General features: G+C 38.0%; 2 protein-coding genes across 2 annotated transcripts; both read left to right on the top strand.

Annotated features, from left to right (window-relative positions):
* Positions 1 to 514: 514 nt before the first annotated feature.
* On the top strand, positions 515 to 6,384 carry kifbp (kinesin family binding protein). Its single transcript, XM_077564847.1, has 13 exons — positions 515 to 1,006; positions 1,448 to 1,546; positions 1,612 to 1,691; positions 1,774 to 1,832; positions 2,011 to 2,135; positions 2,295 to 2,388; positions 3,134 to 3,246; positions 3,325 to 3,474; positions 3,548 to 3,622; positions 3,898 to 4,060; positions 4,158 to 4,332; positions 5,085 to 5,270; positions 6,037 to 6,384. The coding sequence occupies exons 1-13, from the start codon at positions 551 to 553 to the stop codon at positions 6,173 to 6,175; spliced, it is 1,914 nt and encodes a 637-aa protein (XP_077420973.1). The 5' UTR covers positions 515 to 550; the 3' UTR covers positions 6,176 to 6,384.
* Positions 6,385 to 8,750: 2,366 nt separating this feature from the next.
* Positions 8,751 to 14,549, top strand: srgn (serglycin). The gene is made up of 4 exons (XM_077563887.1): positions 8,751 to 8,919; positions 10,916 to 11,057; positions 13,757 to 13,935; positions 14,007 to 14,549. The coding sequence occupies exons 1-4, from the start codon at positions 8,865 to 8,867 to the stop codon at positions 14,114 to 14,116; spliced, it is 486 nt and encodes a 161-aa protein (XP_077420013.1). The 5' UTR covers positions 8,751 to 8,864; the 3' UTR covers positions 14,117 to 14,549.
* The last annotated feature ends 261 nt before the right edge of the window (positions 14,550 to 14,810 follow it).

Genomic DNA, 14,810 nt, shown 5'->3' with positions numbered 1-14,810 from the left:
CTTGGTATTTTCTTGATGAGCTTCAAAAGGTAGTCACCTGAAAGGGGTTTCCTGCAGTCGTTTAAGGAATTCCCAGAGGTAAGAATGCCAAGAGTATACAAAAAAAAAAAGTAACCAGAGCAAAGGACGTCTATTTTGAGGAATCTATTATATAAAACATGTTTTAAGTTATTTCACCTTTTTTTTTGTTAAGCACAGAACTCCACATCAGTTCATACATAGTTTTGATGCTTTCAGTGAGAATCTACAACGTAACCAGTCATGAGAAAAAATGAAATGAATTGAATAAGAAAGTGTGTTCAAACTTTTGGCCTGTACAGTAGGTTAAGAAACATTATACTATGTTGTATGTATCTATGATAAACAATATGAATTTTGATACTTTCTGAAATGAATGCGTGTTCCATGGATAAAAAAAAGAAAAGGTGTCATGATCATGTGAGAAAAGGAAAATGACGTACAAAAGGTTGCGTAGCTCATTTCCTATTTCCACCAGTAGGTGTCAGTACTATCACTTTCAGACAGGTCACATCAAAACAAGATAAGCAACATGGCGTCCCTCAGCAGCGACGAGTGGATAGCAATCTGCGATAAATTTACCAACGCCCAAAACTTGACTGAAGTCAAATCACGAAACGACCCTGAAAATGACCCATATCACTCCAAGTACAAAGCCAGAGACCTCCTCCGGGAGATACACTGCTCGCTGAAGAGTTTCGAGGCCGGCGACGGGGATGAAGACGGCGGAGCACAGGGCGGCGACCAAAGGCCGACGGAGCAGCCGATTGACGGCCAGCTGGAGGAATTGTTCGAGCAGGGCTTCGGCGGCGACTCGCCCACCGGACTAAGGACCGCGAAGCTTGCGGCGGTGGAATATTACTTGGGCGTGAACCATGTGGACACGGAGGAGCTGTCGGCCGGCCAAGAGCACCTAATGAACTGCATGAAACTGCTGGAGAGATGCAGAGTGTCTACCGAAAATGTGTCGTTATTCATCCATGTCCGGGTAAATAGCTCGTTTCTGATGATCTCTAAGTTTGTTGTTGCATTAAATAAATGTCTGTTTCTTTACCCAATCGGATTTCAAATTCGCCTCGCCAGTTGGGCCGCAATGTTTTATGTTAAACGTTTAACCCGTGGGCAGTATTTTTATTTTGAAATGGCTTGGTCAGAACCAACAAAAAGCCCAACATTTGTCACAATAACGCCTAGGGGTTTTAAGTAAAAAAATTTAAAAAAGTACAGCACAAATGTACACAGCTGTTAAATATTATTAACCATACTGAAAATTGTATCCAGAGTAAAGAGAGGTAAATGGTGGTGTGATAATGTGTCATTCCAGTAGTAGATATTACAATATCTGTTATCCTGAATCACGATTGAGTTAGATGATTAAACAGCGCTAACCACTCTTCTATTTTCTGCACCTGTGTTTATGTGATTTCAGAACCAGTTGGGCATTCTCTGGGCAGGTCGGGAAGAGATTGACACGGCACAGGGATACCTGGAAACTGCCGAGGCCATATACCTGCGTTACATGAAGGAGGTAAGGTGGTTTGTGGTCTAGCCACCACTGCAATTCAAATAAAATAAAATAAAAATCATGTACAGGATGGAAGTCCTCCTACTGATCTGGTGGAGTATTTTACTACCAATGAGAAGCTGATGACACATCAGGAAAAGAACAAAAAGTAGGTTTTTATTCATAGCACAGCTGTTTGCCTTTGCTCCATTTTTGCCTTCTGCTTTATTATTCATTTCTTCTTTTACCAGGTTTGAGTTGGCCTATACACACACTATGTATTACCTTGCACAGGTCTATCAGAACCTTGGTGAGTCAAATTCATATCTCTTTGTCTCTCTCTTTTTTTTTGAAAATCTCAACATTTTTAATCCATTACTCATTCAGTGCATTGCTGCACGTTTCTAAAACTGACAGTCATCAGACACATCAGAATGTCTTAAGATGTTGTTGTTTAGTGGAAAGTAACAACACAAGTGTCTTGCCAGGTCAAACAGAGCGAGCGGCCACCTACTGCCACAGCACGCTACAGAGACAGCTGCAGTTAGGTCAGTTCAGTCCAATCGAGTGGGCTCTCAATGCCGCGACGCTGTCACAGTATTACATCACAAAGGTGAGGTCCGGGTGGATCTAAAATTAGTTAATTCGAGGGATTGTTAAACTCATAATTGCCTGATTTGTTGATAACTCGTGTGTTATGTGATCTGCAGTACACGGACAGTTGTTGGCTTGTCAGTGTGAGTCACAAGGTTTGTGTGTGGTTTATCCTCAGGGGCAATACATGGAGGGGAGACACTGCCTCTCAGCGGCCACCGTCATAGCTGGTTTAGCAGGAGACGTTCCCTCTGAGGCTGCCGCGCAAGAGAGTGAGTGTTTGTGTTGATGATTTTTTTCCCAATATCTTCTCATCTCTTCCTCAGGTCAGAGCATATTAGGAACACACAAGATGTTTTGTTCCGAGTATGAGGGAGATGGTCAAGTGGGTGACGTTGTAATGTCTTTTTCATTCCTGCTAGATTTGAATGTAGCCTCACTTGACTATAACCCTGGAGAACCCACGGGGTCAAATTTGGCCCCTATAAATTCTGCTGCTCAAATAACAAAGACCTTTTTTTTTTCCAGCAGTGATTTTGTCCCTGTGTTCTTGTTTCCATTGGCCAAAGTGTGTTTGTACATTCAAAATCCAGTTCTAAAATGCAACAAATAAAACAAAAAAAATATATTGTTCAATGTAGCTGTGTATTTGATTGATTATTTTCTTAAATTCTAAGTAGTTTACTGACAGTTTTTGTTATTCTGATTTTTCGAAATGATACCCCTAAATCCCAAAAGGGTCAAATTTCGCCCTAATCCTAAATTAGGGAATAAAGGGTTAAAATTGAAAAAACATATATTTTGGTGTTCAGTGAACTTATAGCAGTCATTTAATGTATAATTCATAATTTTCCAAAGAAGAAAAGGGTTCTTGGGTTCTCCAGGGTTAAATTCATTATACTGTACATAATACAATTACAATGTATTTAATACATGTAATGTAACTAACAAGATGTTTAATTGTATTTGTGTCAAATATAAATACACAAATCTAAAATTCTCTTCCCATGTTTCCAGGCGAGATAGAGAGCGAGCGTCGGGACCAGCTGAGACAGAAGCGAGCCGAGATAGCAAGATGCTGGATCAAATACTGCCGCATCCTCCTTGAGGATGCCAAGAAAGCGCTGGAGGTGCTGTCTTGCTATTTCAAAACTCCAGGGACACGCTTCCCTTTTGCAAACTGAATGGCGACGGTTGTCTCCGAGCAGAACGACATTGGGGAGCTGGATACCGATCTTCAGGATGAGATGAAGACGAGGAGGAGGCTCGAGGTGGAGGAGGAAGAAAAGGGCAGGAAGAGCGCTGTGTTGTTTGGCTCTGAGGACACTTTTGACTCCATCGCAAGCTTGGAGGAGAAGGTCACAGTTCAATTCGATACGATTCGAATGTTGTCTCTGAAAATGATCATATCGTCCCATGTGCCGTTTCCAGGTGAGCTGCTTGCTCCCGCTGGACTTTGACGAGGCCAGGAATGTATTTCTGGTGGGACAGAACTATGTCACACAGGTACTGCAAGGGTCAACATGGACTCACAACACAGCACTCACATACTGGATTAGATGGACCAATTAAAAATATTCACCGCTCAATTTCAATGATTATAAAAAAAACTATAAAACACCGCTACATACAATACGGGCATTTTTATTTGTATTTTTTGCTTTGTAAACCCCCCAAAAAATGGAGATGTGATGAACAGGATTTGCCAAAACACACATGTGGAGAAAGTGATGGAAGCTGTGTCAAATCTTCATCAGCGCTGTTTTTGTTTCACCTCTTAGGCGAAGGAGTACTTTCAGATGGACGGCTATGTGACAGACCACGTGGAGATCCTGCAGGACCACAGCGCTCTCTTCAGGACTCTGGCCTTCTTTGAAGAAGACACCGAGCGACGCTGCAAGATGCACAAACGACGTGTCGACATGCTGGAGACCATCTGCCTTGGTACGCTTGTCACTTGACTTCAATTGTATTTATTTTGTGTGTGCCAATTTTAGCACCGTCTTACAATAAATGCACATCTCTGCTTTTTTTTTTGTAGAACTGAACTCCCAGTACTACCTCATGATCCGCAGACAGTTGATGTTTGAGCTGGCCGAGATCTACAATGAAATGATGGACCTGAAACTGACTCTGGCCAACAGACAGGCTGACACGCAGTCTCTTGATAGCCACACCATAAAGAAATTCAACAGCCTCTGCTCTGCATCCGCCAAGTGAGTGTGCATTAAGCTATAGCGGGTTTACTGCACTTGTATTTAATTCCGTCAAATGTATATGTATTTATAATCTACAAGTTCCCCACCTTTTCTTTCCTGTAAAGTGACACCTCACCAGTTAGTGGTTTGCTTGTCAGAAATGAATCTTTTCATGTTTTTTTCTTTCTAAACTATTCACTGAAAAACATTAACATTCTCCCTATTATTCCATTTTTTCTTGGTAGAGCACTTTGAGTTGTTTCTTTACATTTTAAGTTACTATATGAATAAAGTTGACTTGACATTATTTGAAACATTGGATAAAAATTTATTTTGCATTATTAATCACATCAGCATGTGCGGTGCAGTTATTATTTTTATGGGTTTTAAAAGGCAGAGAGCCTGGCCTGGTGAGTGACGTGGGCGTCATGGAATGTGAGTTGGCTAGCTGTTAATTGGCTAACCAATCGGTGTGCTAAAAGACCTGGCGTGTGGTGGTCATTAGCAGTACATGTATAAATTTGCTTGTAACATGTTTTTTTTTTTTTTACTATTTAATTCAATCAAGTGCACCGGCGGCTGTGTCTATCCTTGACCACTTGCGGGGATACTTGAATTATTCGAGTCATTCTTCTTCTTCTGGTTGCTTCTTGTGGTCTATAAAATGCTACCAACACCTTTTTAATAGGAAAGTAGTACTTGGTGTTCGCAAGGCAGGGATCGGTCCATGGTTTACCGTACGCAATGACTTTGAACCCTCCCCTCGCCAGGTACTTCCAGATGTTCCTGGATTCTCTGCGGTCTCCGGACGGAAAGTTTCCCGAGCACCTGGAAGAGGAAGTGCTCAGACCGGCCCTGGTGGCCCGCTTCAGAGTGGCCCGAATGCACAGCCGCCTGATTTGCTCTCTCCCGCATTCACAGCTGGACAACCTCAACAACTCACTGGAAAACTACAAGTATGTCGATAAGCATTCGTCGCAATCTTTAGGTGATATATCTGCACAAACCAAGGAGAGCCAAAATGGGAGCTGCAGTCAAATCTTTGCCTCTACAAAGACCACAAATGGTCATTGGTGACGGCAATGTGTCATTTTTGCTTTTTTTTTTTTTTTTTAATTCATGAATACCAACATTCAAGTGAATGATATATTGCATTCATTTATATCCTCATTGCAAAAAAACATGAATATATTAAGGGAAGCCAATGTTTGCAAGATGCCACCAGATGGCAGCAAAGCAAGACTTATATTGCTTTTAAATACATACATAAAAAAACAATTAAAAAAATAAATAAAATAATTAAAATTGTTAAATTAATAAAATATACAAATATATTATATATAATACGGAGCCCCTAAAGTGACATAATAGCATTTTTTTTTTTTTATGAGTTTCTTGTTCGGACGAAAAACTTTCTTGTTAGGACGAGAAACATATGTTTGTTTTTTAATTCTCCCATGTCACTCTAGGGGCTCCGTAATATAATATATACATTAATAATTAAAAACTAAATTAAACAATACAAAAAAAGAATACAAAATAAAATAAATCAAAACTAAGCATTAGTATCTTTTGATGTTAGCTGCTTGTATTGGCTCTACTCATATTATACGAGTACTTGTAATGCTTTTTGGTGTGAATGATTTATGGACTTGACTTGACCAAGTCAACGTCTCCAAATTCCAGATAATTATGATGAGCTGCATACTGCTTGTCTTCCAGATATGTGGTTCAGTACTGCGAAGCCCACCCCGAAGCTGCCTCTGTCGTGACATCGGAGCTGGAATTGAGTAAGGAGATGGTCGGCCTTCTTCCTCTCAAGATCAACCGCCTCAAAGCGAGGATGGCTGCTAACAACTGAATTTGCAGCGTTTGAATTTATCATTCATCGTTTGTGCCGTGTGTGCATGCTATGTGCCATCCAGTGAATGGTCGCATACAAAGAATATCGTAATTATTCCCTTCAATAAAACATTGCACATGTGTACTTTTATTGTTTCCCCCCATCCTAATAGTATTATGTAAATGTAGATAATGTATGCAATGATAATAAATACTCCATGCAATTATCATGTGTCTTTTCATATGTAGGTCTTTTTAACCCATCCATTTTCTGTAGCGCTTATCTGGTTCAGGGTTACAGGGAGATGGAGCCTGTCCCGTGCATGACCGATCAGTTCAGACCGTTCAGCCGAACGACAGCTCAGCGCACACTTCCAAAATTTGCATGTTAACCACTACACGCTCTATAACTGAGATTTCACAATTTGATTTTGCAATGCATCAGGTTGAGATTATACATCATGGATCTGTATATTTTACATCACTACGGTTTTCTGTTGTTTTATTGTATGTGTATGTATTTATATATATATATATATATATATATATGTGTGTGTGTATATGTGTATATGTGTATATATATATATATATATAATATCCTTCTGTTCAAATGGCAGTTTTTTTTTGTCATAAAAAAGCCATATAAATCCGTTACTTAAATGGTTATAACATCATGACACCAATGCTGTTTGTTTCCCCCGTCAATAGCATTTTACTTTGTTAGCATTAAACTAAATGGATGTGTTTCTTTTAAATACTCAACATATAATTCTCCGTTTTATAATAGTTTGATGGTAAACCTAAACTAGTGGTGGCAATCGAGAGCTTGAAGCCTGTTTTTCCCTCTATCTGCTGAACTGCTGCTTGTACTGCCACCATAGAAAAATTTGCCCACAAGTCAAAGCAAAAAACAAAAAAAAAGTCTAGTTGTAGCTCAAGGCGCCGCTGTATATTCATTGGTTGTCAACGGAACAGATTGCAAAAGAGTCAGACGCATAAGCAGGACTCATCTGACCGCAAGGCCTTTGTCCGAGATCGCAGTGCTTCCTCTTTAAGATTAAGTTGATAAATTGTGATTTTGTAATTATGGCGTCATACAAACGTAAGTAAATACACTTGACTTCTAAACAACAAAAACACTCAAACTCCCATACGAAATGACAAGCTAGTTAGTAGGAGTAGAAACGTAGAAAATAGTGACGGAAATGTGTCACTTTTAGTTAACAGTATCTGGATGTTAAAAATAAAGTAATTCTGGGTTCATGCTTCATGTAGCGGTAAATTTTTCGGTTTAGGAAAATTGATGTTATCACTTCCTGTGACTTGGTGTTGATGTGTCAGCTCAGATCAATGCTTGACAGACTGATGAAAGGTCAGATGAATGTGGACAAAGACTTTGTGAAGGTATGGAGGATAAAGAATCATTTTTACATGTCCCCGTTGGACGAATACATTTATTTGGAATAAATGAGTTTGGTCATGTGACGCTCACAAATTGAGCCATGATTGGTTGTTACGTGAGCCCCGAACTGGCTTGATGTCATTTTCAATCTACGGTAAATTCAAATTGGGCAACCGTCATATAATCGCAGGCGCCCCATCGTTTCATGGTTTAGTGTTTGACAGCTCGTTTCCTACCACGGCCTGGTTCAGATTGGTAAGAACCAATCTTGACACTTTACAGTCCTATTTTTGTTTTAATTCCGTATTTTAAAAAAGACCATTCAAGAAACATTTTTTCCTTGAGACTGTAGAGTGAAAGTTGCAGTTGTTTGCTAGTGTGCTCTGAATGGGTGGCAACAAAGTCGGGGGATATGCCAGTGTTTTGAGGGTAACGGCTCACTGAAACTTATTGTAAATATTGTCATTTATTTAAAATAAAAAAACATATAAAAACTTGTGAACCGAACTATGAACCAGTTTGCATAGAAAATGAACTTTCACAACACAGCTGTTTGACAATCACCACTTTTTCCACAAAAGCTATGATTCATTGAAGAAGTAAACAATCAATTAATGCAGATAGAGTAGACGTTTATAGCGAAACTAAGTTTCTAGTAAGAGTGACACATGGATTCCACGGAAACACCCTCAAACTCCTGATAATGGCCTGAAAATATACATGAACGTGTGATTTATTTTATCCAATACGCAGATAACAAATGTTAGGAAAATATAAAACTGCTATAATTAATTTGCAAGTTTGATTTTGAATTAATATTCAATTTGTTTTTGTTTTTTAAATACTACTTTTTTACATTTTACTTTATAGAAATATTTGTTAATCAGTGGTTGTTATATTTGTTTTGCGCTTATATAACATGTCAACAACATATTCGGTGCACATTACACAGTTTTTATCTCTTCTTTCTCCTTATCCCCATCATTATCATTATCAGGCCAGTTAAGCCTTAATTGAAACTAATTAGGCAATTATGTCATGTGGTATTTCCCTTTCATGCAGTTAGATGAAGATAAGATCTTGATTCGAGAAAGTAAAAGTTTCCACTCAGGATGCTCACGGACTTTTTTTTTTTTTTGAATGCAAGAAATACTTCAGGAAACCATGACGCAGTCAGAGGGCTGAGCTCAGTCTCAGGAGTGTGTCTGTGAGTGTTTGCGTGCATGTGTCAGGCATTTGAACTCAGTCTTCAGCCCTGGAAAGAAGTGTTTTTGTTCTCTTTTATTGTTGTGTCCTGAAACTGAGAATGGCTTGGACCCTCTTCATCGCTGCCTGCTGCCTCTTGGCCTTACACGCAGAAGGTAGTTTGGAATTCCTACTGATGTTAACATGATAGTGGAGGCTTTTAATTGTGACAGAAAAAAAAAAGTTGTTTTAACAGGCAGTTTCTGGTACAGGCCAGGATACTTTTGTGAGCGACTGTAGTTGATATGTTAACACAGACACAAAAAAAACCCAACTTGAGTTTGTTTCACAGTGAACGCTACTTTGAAAGATACAGTTGTATAGTCCATTTCTGTCTATAGAGACACAATACAGAAATGTACCTAAGACATTTGGGATAGAAGGAAAGTATCCCAAACTGTAGCCGTTTTATACAAGGTCAAAGAATCATTGAACTAGAATGTTTTGTTCTTGTTATATAATTCACTGATTGTTCCATACCTGACCTATTACATTGAAGTGTGGGGGTGCACAGCCAAAACCTACACTGAACCCATTTTTCTTTTGCAGAAACGTGCTATCTGTGTCGTTTTCTGTCGTGGATACAGAGATCACTAATCCAATATTCATACAATTTAAAACTTAAAAAATGTAATGAATTGAGGGAGTTGAATTGCTTTAAAGTAATGTATAAAGCGCATCATTAAATATTACCAATTAACATACAAATCAAAAAAAAAAAAAAAGGAAACGTGAGTACAAATTAAGAGGAACAGATATTTTTTTCAAACCTAAATACAGAACAAAACAAAAAGAACGATTTATTTCAACTCAAGGTGTCAGTTCGTGGAACAATCTGGATTATAAAACAAAAATCTCATTCCATTTCTATTTTTAAAAAATGTATAAAGGCACAATTTCTGGAAAAATATAATTAGCAGACTGTTTGCTGTCATTTATTTTGGTTTGACCTTTGTGTGTGTGTGTGTGTGTGTGTTGATTAGGGGCAAGTTTTTCTTCTTTCTGTCCCCCTTTCATTTATTTTTCTTCTAAAGAATGGAATTAAATGAAATGAAAGTGGATTTTAAAAATTCCAAAAATAATCTTCACGATCTTTGAATTTGATCCTCCCTTGACACAGGGTGGGCCGTACGTTTCCAATGCATACAGAGGATATGATTTGAAACATAAGATTAAAAAATATATATTTTAAAGTTTCTCAACATGTTCTTTCTCATGTTTCAGATATAGAGAGATACATTACATGTATAATAAATGTATAAAAACTTATAGTGCACCATGTATACACCTATATTGCGTATTCAGCAGATCACTTTTTTTTACAGACCACCTGCAATATTTATTATTATTATTATTATTATTATTACTACTTGCTATATTTTTAAATGTGTATATAGTTAATTTAATGATAACTTACTATATGATACATACATGAATAAATTCATGAGCCACTAAAAAAAAAGTTTGTATATATACAGGTAGTGTGAGTGATTTGCCTAATATGGCATCAGGCTAATCACTCACACACAAAATGGCCCCCAATCACTTTTTATTAGTAACTAAGCTATTTTATTTTATTGTAATTCATGTCTGTTGTGCGCTTTATCATTCATTTTAAGTACGGTACAGTATTTCTTGGCGCTTTAGCATGTGTTTGGTAAGCTTTTGTTCTGGCAAGGAACGACACATGTAGTTAGAGCTGAACATGTTTGTGAAGGCCTGCACTGCAAAAATCAAATGCTTTACTGCTTAATTGTGGGTGTTCCAACATAAATTTGAGTCAGACCTGACATTAAACCCTCAGGAGTTACATGATCATGACATCATGTGCTTGATTTGATTTCAACTCCAAATTGGAGTGAACAAAAGATATTCCCTGAAACACCAACGCCCACACTTTCCAGATGATGCTTTTCATTAACAGTTTGTTGAAGTACAAGCACCAACTATTGAGAAAACACCATGTCGCCATCACTTCCTCCACCAGCGTGCCGACTGTTACTTTATCCTGTTGCAGAGTCATGTCGTAATCTCCTGAAACACTCCATATGTTTCATTAAATAAAATAATATTAGAATATAGAATCCTTTTTGTTTTTTGTTTCGTTTTTAGGAGCGCCCAAAACTGCCGTGTATAAGTTTGTCAAGTGTCGACCTGAGGGCGAACGTGCCAACTGCGTGACTCAACAAAGTCCACCGATGGAGTGGAGTCCAGACCTGCCGACCAAACTGCCTGCTTCCAGTGCGCAGTACCTGTAAGTATTTGTTAGTCACGGCTTATTATTGAAGTAGTAATTTGTGGTTGTCTATAAGTGTGCTGCATCACAGTGAGACTTATTTGGTGAAGTACATGATGTTAGATTACCTGTTTTTGTAATCTTTTGCGTGTTCAAATAAATCAGAGTTGAGATCTCGTGAAGAGGGTCCTTGCAAGGTTTTTTAATCAGAAAGTTTCTGATGACACAAAGGAATTTCACCAAGCCATGTTTCTGTCCAAATGTGTGTCCTCTTTCTCAGACACGGGACTTTTATTAGAAAAAAACCCCCAATGTTTCCCAGGAAAACGCCTGTCCCCCTCCCAGTATGCTAGCTCGTCCATGAACTTTCAAAAACCGGATTTCTAACGAACAGAAACTAGACTTCTTAGATAAATAATAGAAACTTATTAACTTTCTCATTTCTGGGAAAAGACAACAGATAACAAAGAGGACAAAAGCATTACTCATCAAGCTATATTGACTTAACATAGTTATATCTACATCTTCACAACTATAACTAAATTCAAAAGAGGTGAAATATAAAATGAAATAGTAAAATGTTAACAATGACAGGGGTAAAAATTTGGCAGGGAGTGCATACGGGCACATGGAGGCCATACAGATGATAATACAGCTTGTGTTAAATCTCACGCTAGTAAAGAGTCTAGTGAATGCACATTTTGGACACACATGCAGAGTAGTGCAAGCTTAATCCTAGCACACAGTGTAAAACGCTAAAGATGAGCTAACAAATCGTATACTGTCGATAGTTGCTGCAAATAGCATCAATCAATGAGTTCCTTAAAGTAGTTATGGAAGTCTTCAGTCCATTTGTGCCATGACCAGAGCCGTGTATAGAGAGAGTTTGGCCAACTTGGTTTCGGCAGGGTAACAAGATGGCGTCTGTATGTCATGTGACCAGCAGTTGACCAATCACAGCGTGATTGGCCAAACTCTTTTCATATACAGCTCTGGTCATGACTGTATTATACTGCCCCCGGTGGCTTAGTCGCACATAGCAAGGAGTCGTATTTAACTAATGACAAGTCAAGTCAAGTCATCTTTATTTATAGAGCGCTATCAAACTGCCATAGCTGTCACAAAGCACTTCACAGAAACACATAAAGAACTGCTTGATTCTTAAGATTCTGAGGATTTTATTTGTATACTTTTATAATGTACTGTACAATTATATTATAGAGTGTTATTATAAAAAGTACATTACAAAAACTTATTTGTTTTGGTTTGGAGAGGCTGGAACAGATTAATTATTAAAATTAATAACTGTACGTAGTTAAAAGACTGTGATGGGTATTTGTACGCTTACCGCATTAAGTTAGTCAGCAAATTGTAGGCTTTCTTCACATGAAAAAAAGTTACCTGAATGCTACAAAACAAGTGCATGTGTCTTTCATGTCGTATTTGTGCGATACCTGACCTGAGATTTCTGTATGTGATTACTGGGTCTGCGTTCGTATTACTCTCATTTCCTCTTTCGGTTCTTCTGAAATGACACAGATAGCGTCAGTTTATCATCTCAAAGGAAACTATGACATGAATACATTAAATCACATTTCATGTAGTTGCTTCGGTGTTGAAATCACTGAAGCGCATACGCAGATCTGTCATGGAAAATGTGTTTTCAAGGGATATTAACTCATTCTCTGCCATTGACGGCTATAGACGTCAAACATTCATTTCAACTATTTCTATTAGTTTAACTTTCCCCCCCACTTTTGTTAACAACAGTATCAAAACCTAGAAAAAAATAATTGTACATTTAGATCAGATATAACATTTGTGATTAATCGTGAGTTAACTAGTGAAGTCATGCAATAAATTACAAAATAAACCCCTAATTTTTAATAATCTTTTCTTCTTTATAAAAAAGTAAATTTATTTATATTTTTTGTTTTTAATAATCTTTTCTTTCTTTAAAAAAAATAAAAGATTATTAAAAATTAGGGGCGTCAGGCGATTACATTTTTTAATCATAATTAATCGCATAACTTAACTCACGATTAATCACTAATTTTATATCTGTTTTATAAGTACAATAAAAAAAATCTAGGTTTTCATACTCTTGTTAACAAAAATGGGAAAAAAATGTTAAACTAATAGAAATAGTTCAAATGAATTTTTGACGTCTATAGCCGTCAATGGCAGTGAATGAGTTAAGTCAGTTACTGAGTGAAGATGGTGACATGTTGTATAGAGGTGTCAATCTCATCTGGCGCCCCGTGATGGGGACTTTTCCTAAATACAGAGCAGCAGCGTTCACGTTTGTCAGCTCGCCTTGAACAGGAAGCCAAAGGGAAGCGTCGACAGGAAGTGGTCTGTGACGCATGGTTGGCTGTCGTTTCTGGTCTATTGTTTAATACGAGGGAATGCGGCACACTTTAGCACATTTTGTTGGATTTAAAGTGGTTAATAAGAGAGTGGTATTTTAAAGTCATGTGTGAGGAAATATGAATAACAAGATTGCACACAATTATGACCACTTGCTGTATAAACAATTGTGTCTTTAAAACAACTCGAACGAAGAGAACAGAATTCTACCAGGGTTCAAAAATCAATTGTATCAAAATATTTGCAGCTGTAATGATGACAATTGATGACTGAGAATCCCAAATTCACTAATAGTTACATTAAATAGTCTCCTATGTCTGATATTTGACTGTGATTGTCAATTCCAGTGATGGCCTGCCATTGGAGGAAGAAGGTTTGACGAGCGAGTCCACTGAGGTTGTACAGCCTGAGGACGGTTCAGGTTATGAGGGGTCTGCCGGTCCATTATGGATGGACTATCCGTTTGATACGAATATCGAACAGGAGATGGGCTCTGGTGAGTCCTTGACAAACATGGATCGATCAGGTGAGTTTCAATATGGATCCTCTCCATCACTGTACTTGAATACCGCTGATTTCTGATGTGTTTGCTTCTAGCCGGACGACTACAGTCAGAGGCCTTGAGGTGGGTCTTCGGCATTTCTCGGCAGGACCAGGACAGGGCAGCTGAGAAGGAGATGCAGGAGGACCATTTTTTGCAGTTGTAGAGTTGACAACCTGTTCTTTACACACTTAACGGCATTACTAAAAATCTACTGTATTAACACCTGGTGGCCACAAATGTATTGACGCTGCGCCAGGCTGCAGCTGTGCTTTACGTGAAAAGAATAATAGAATATATAATGTATTATGTTTAAATTAACATTTTTAATGAGCTTGTTAAACCGTTAAAACTAAATGCAGTCCCGCACTGCACTGCAATCTCCCGTCAGGCTTTAGTCACTTCACATTTACATCCAGAAAAGATTGCGTAATACGTTTAAGAGAGTTTCAGCTGTGCAAGACTTAACATGACAACCTTGCCCAAAAAAATAAATCCCCTCAGGTAAAGATGGGAATTGAGTCATATTCAAAGTATGTATTTTGTGCACAATGCTCTGTTTTAAAGCAAGATTAAATCCTGAAAAGAGTTTGGCTCAATGGTAGTCACATCCATTTTTGTCACCACTATGTTATCCATACATTTTCTACATTTCTTATCCTCGTAAAAGTTAGAGGTGAGCTGGAGCTTATCCCAACTAACTTTGGACAAGAGTTTGTGTAAAACCTGGACTTGTCGCCAGTCAATTGGAGGGCATACATTATGAACAATATAACATCTTAAATGAACCTGCCTTGTATTGCTAATTTTTGATCATCTTCTCTTTTTTTTAAGATTATTTCATACTCTTGTTAAGAAAA

The sequence above is a fragment of the Vanacampus margaritifer genome, chromosome 4, assembly GCF_051991255.1.
Source record: "Vanacampus margaritifer isolate UIUO_Vmar chromosome 4, RoL_Vmar_1.0, whole genome shotgun sequence".
NCBI lineage: Eukaryota > Metazoa > Chordata > Actinopteri > Syngnathiformes > Syngnathidae > Vanacampus > Vanacampus margaritifer.
The sequence above is the reverse complement of the archived record's forward strand: the minus strand, read 5'-3'. Positions and strand labels throughout refer to the sequence as shown.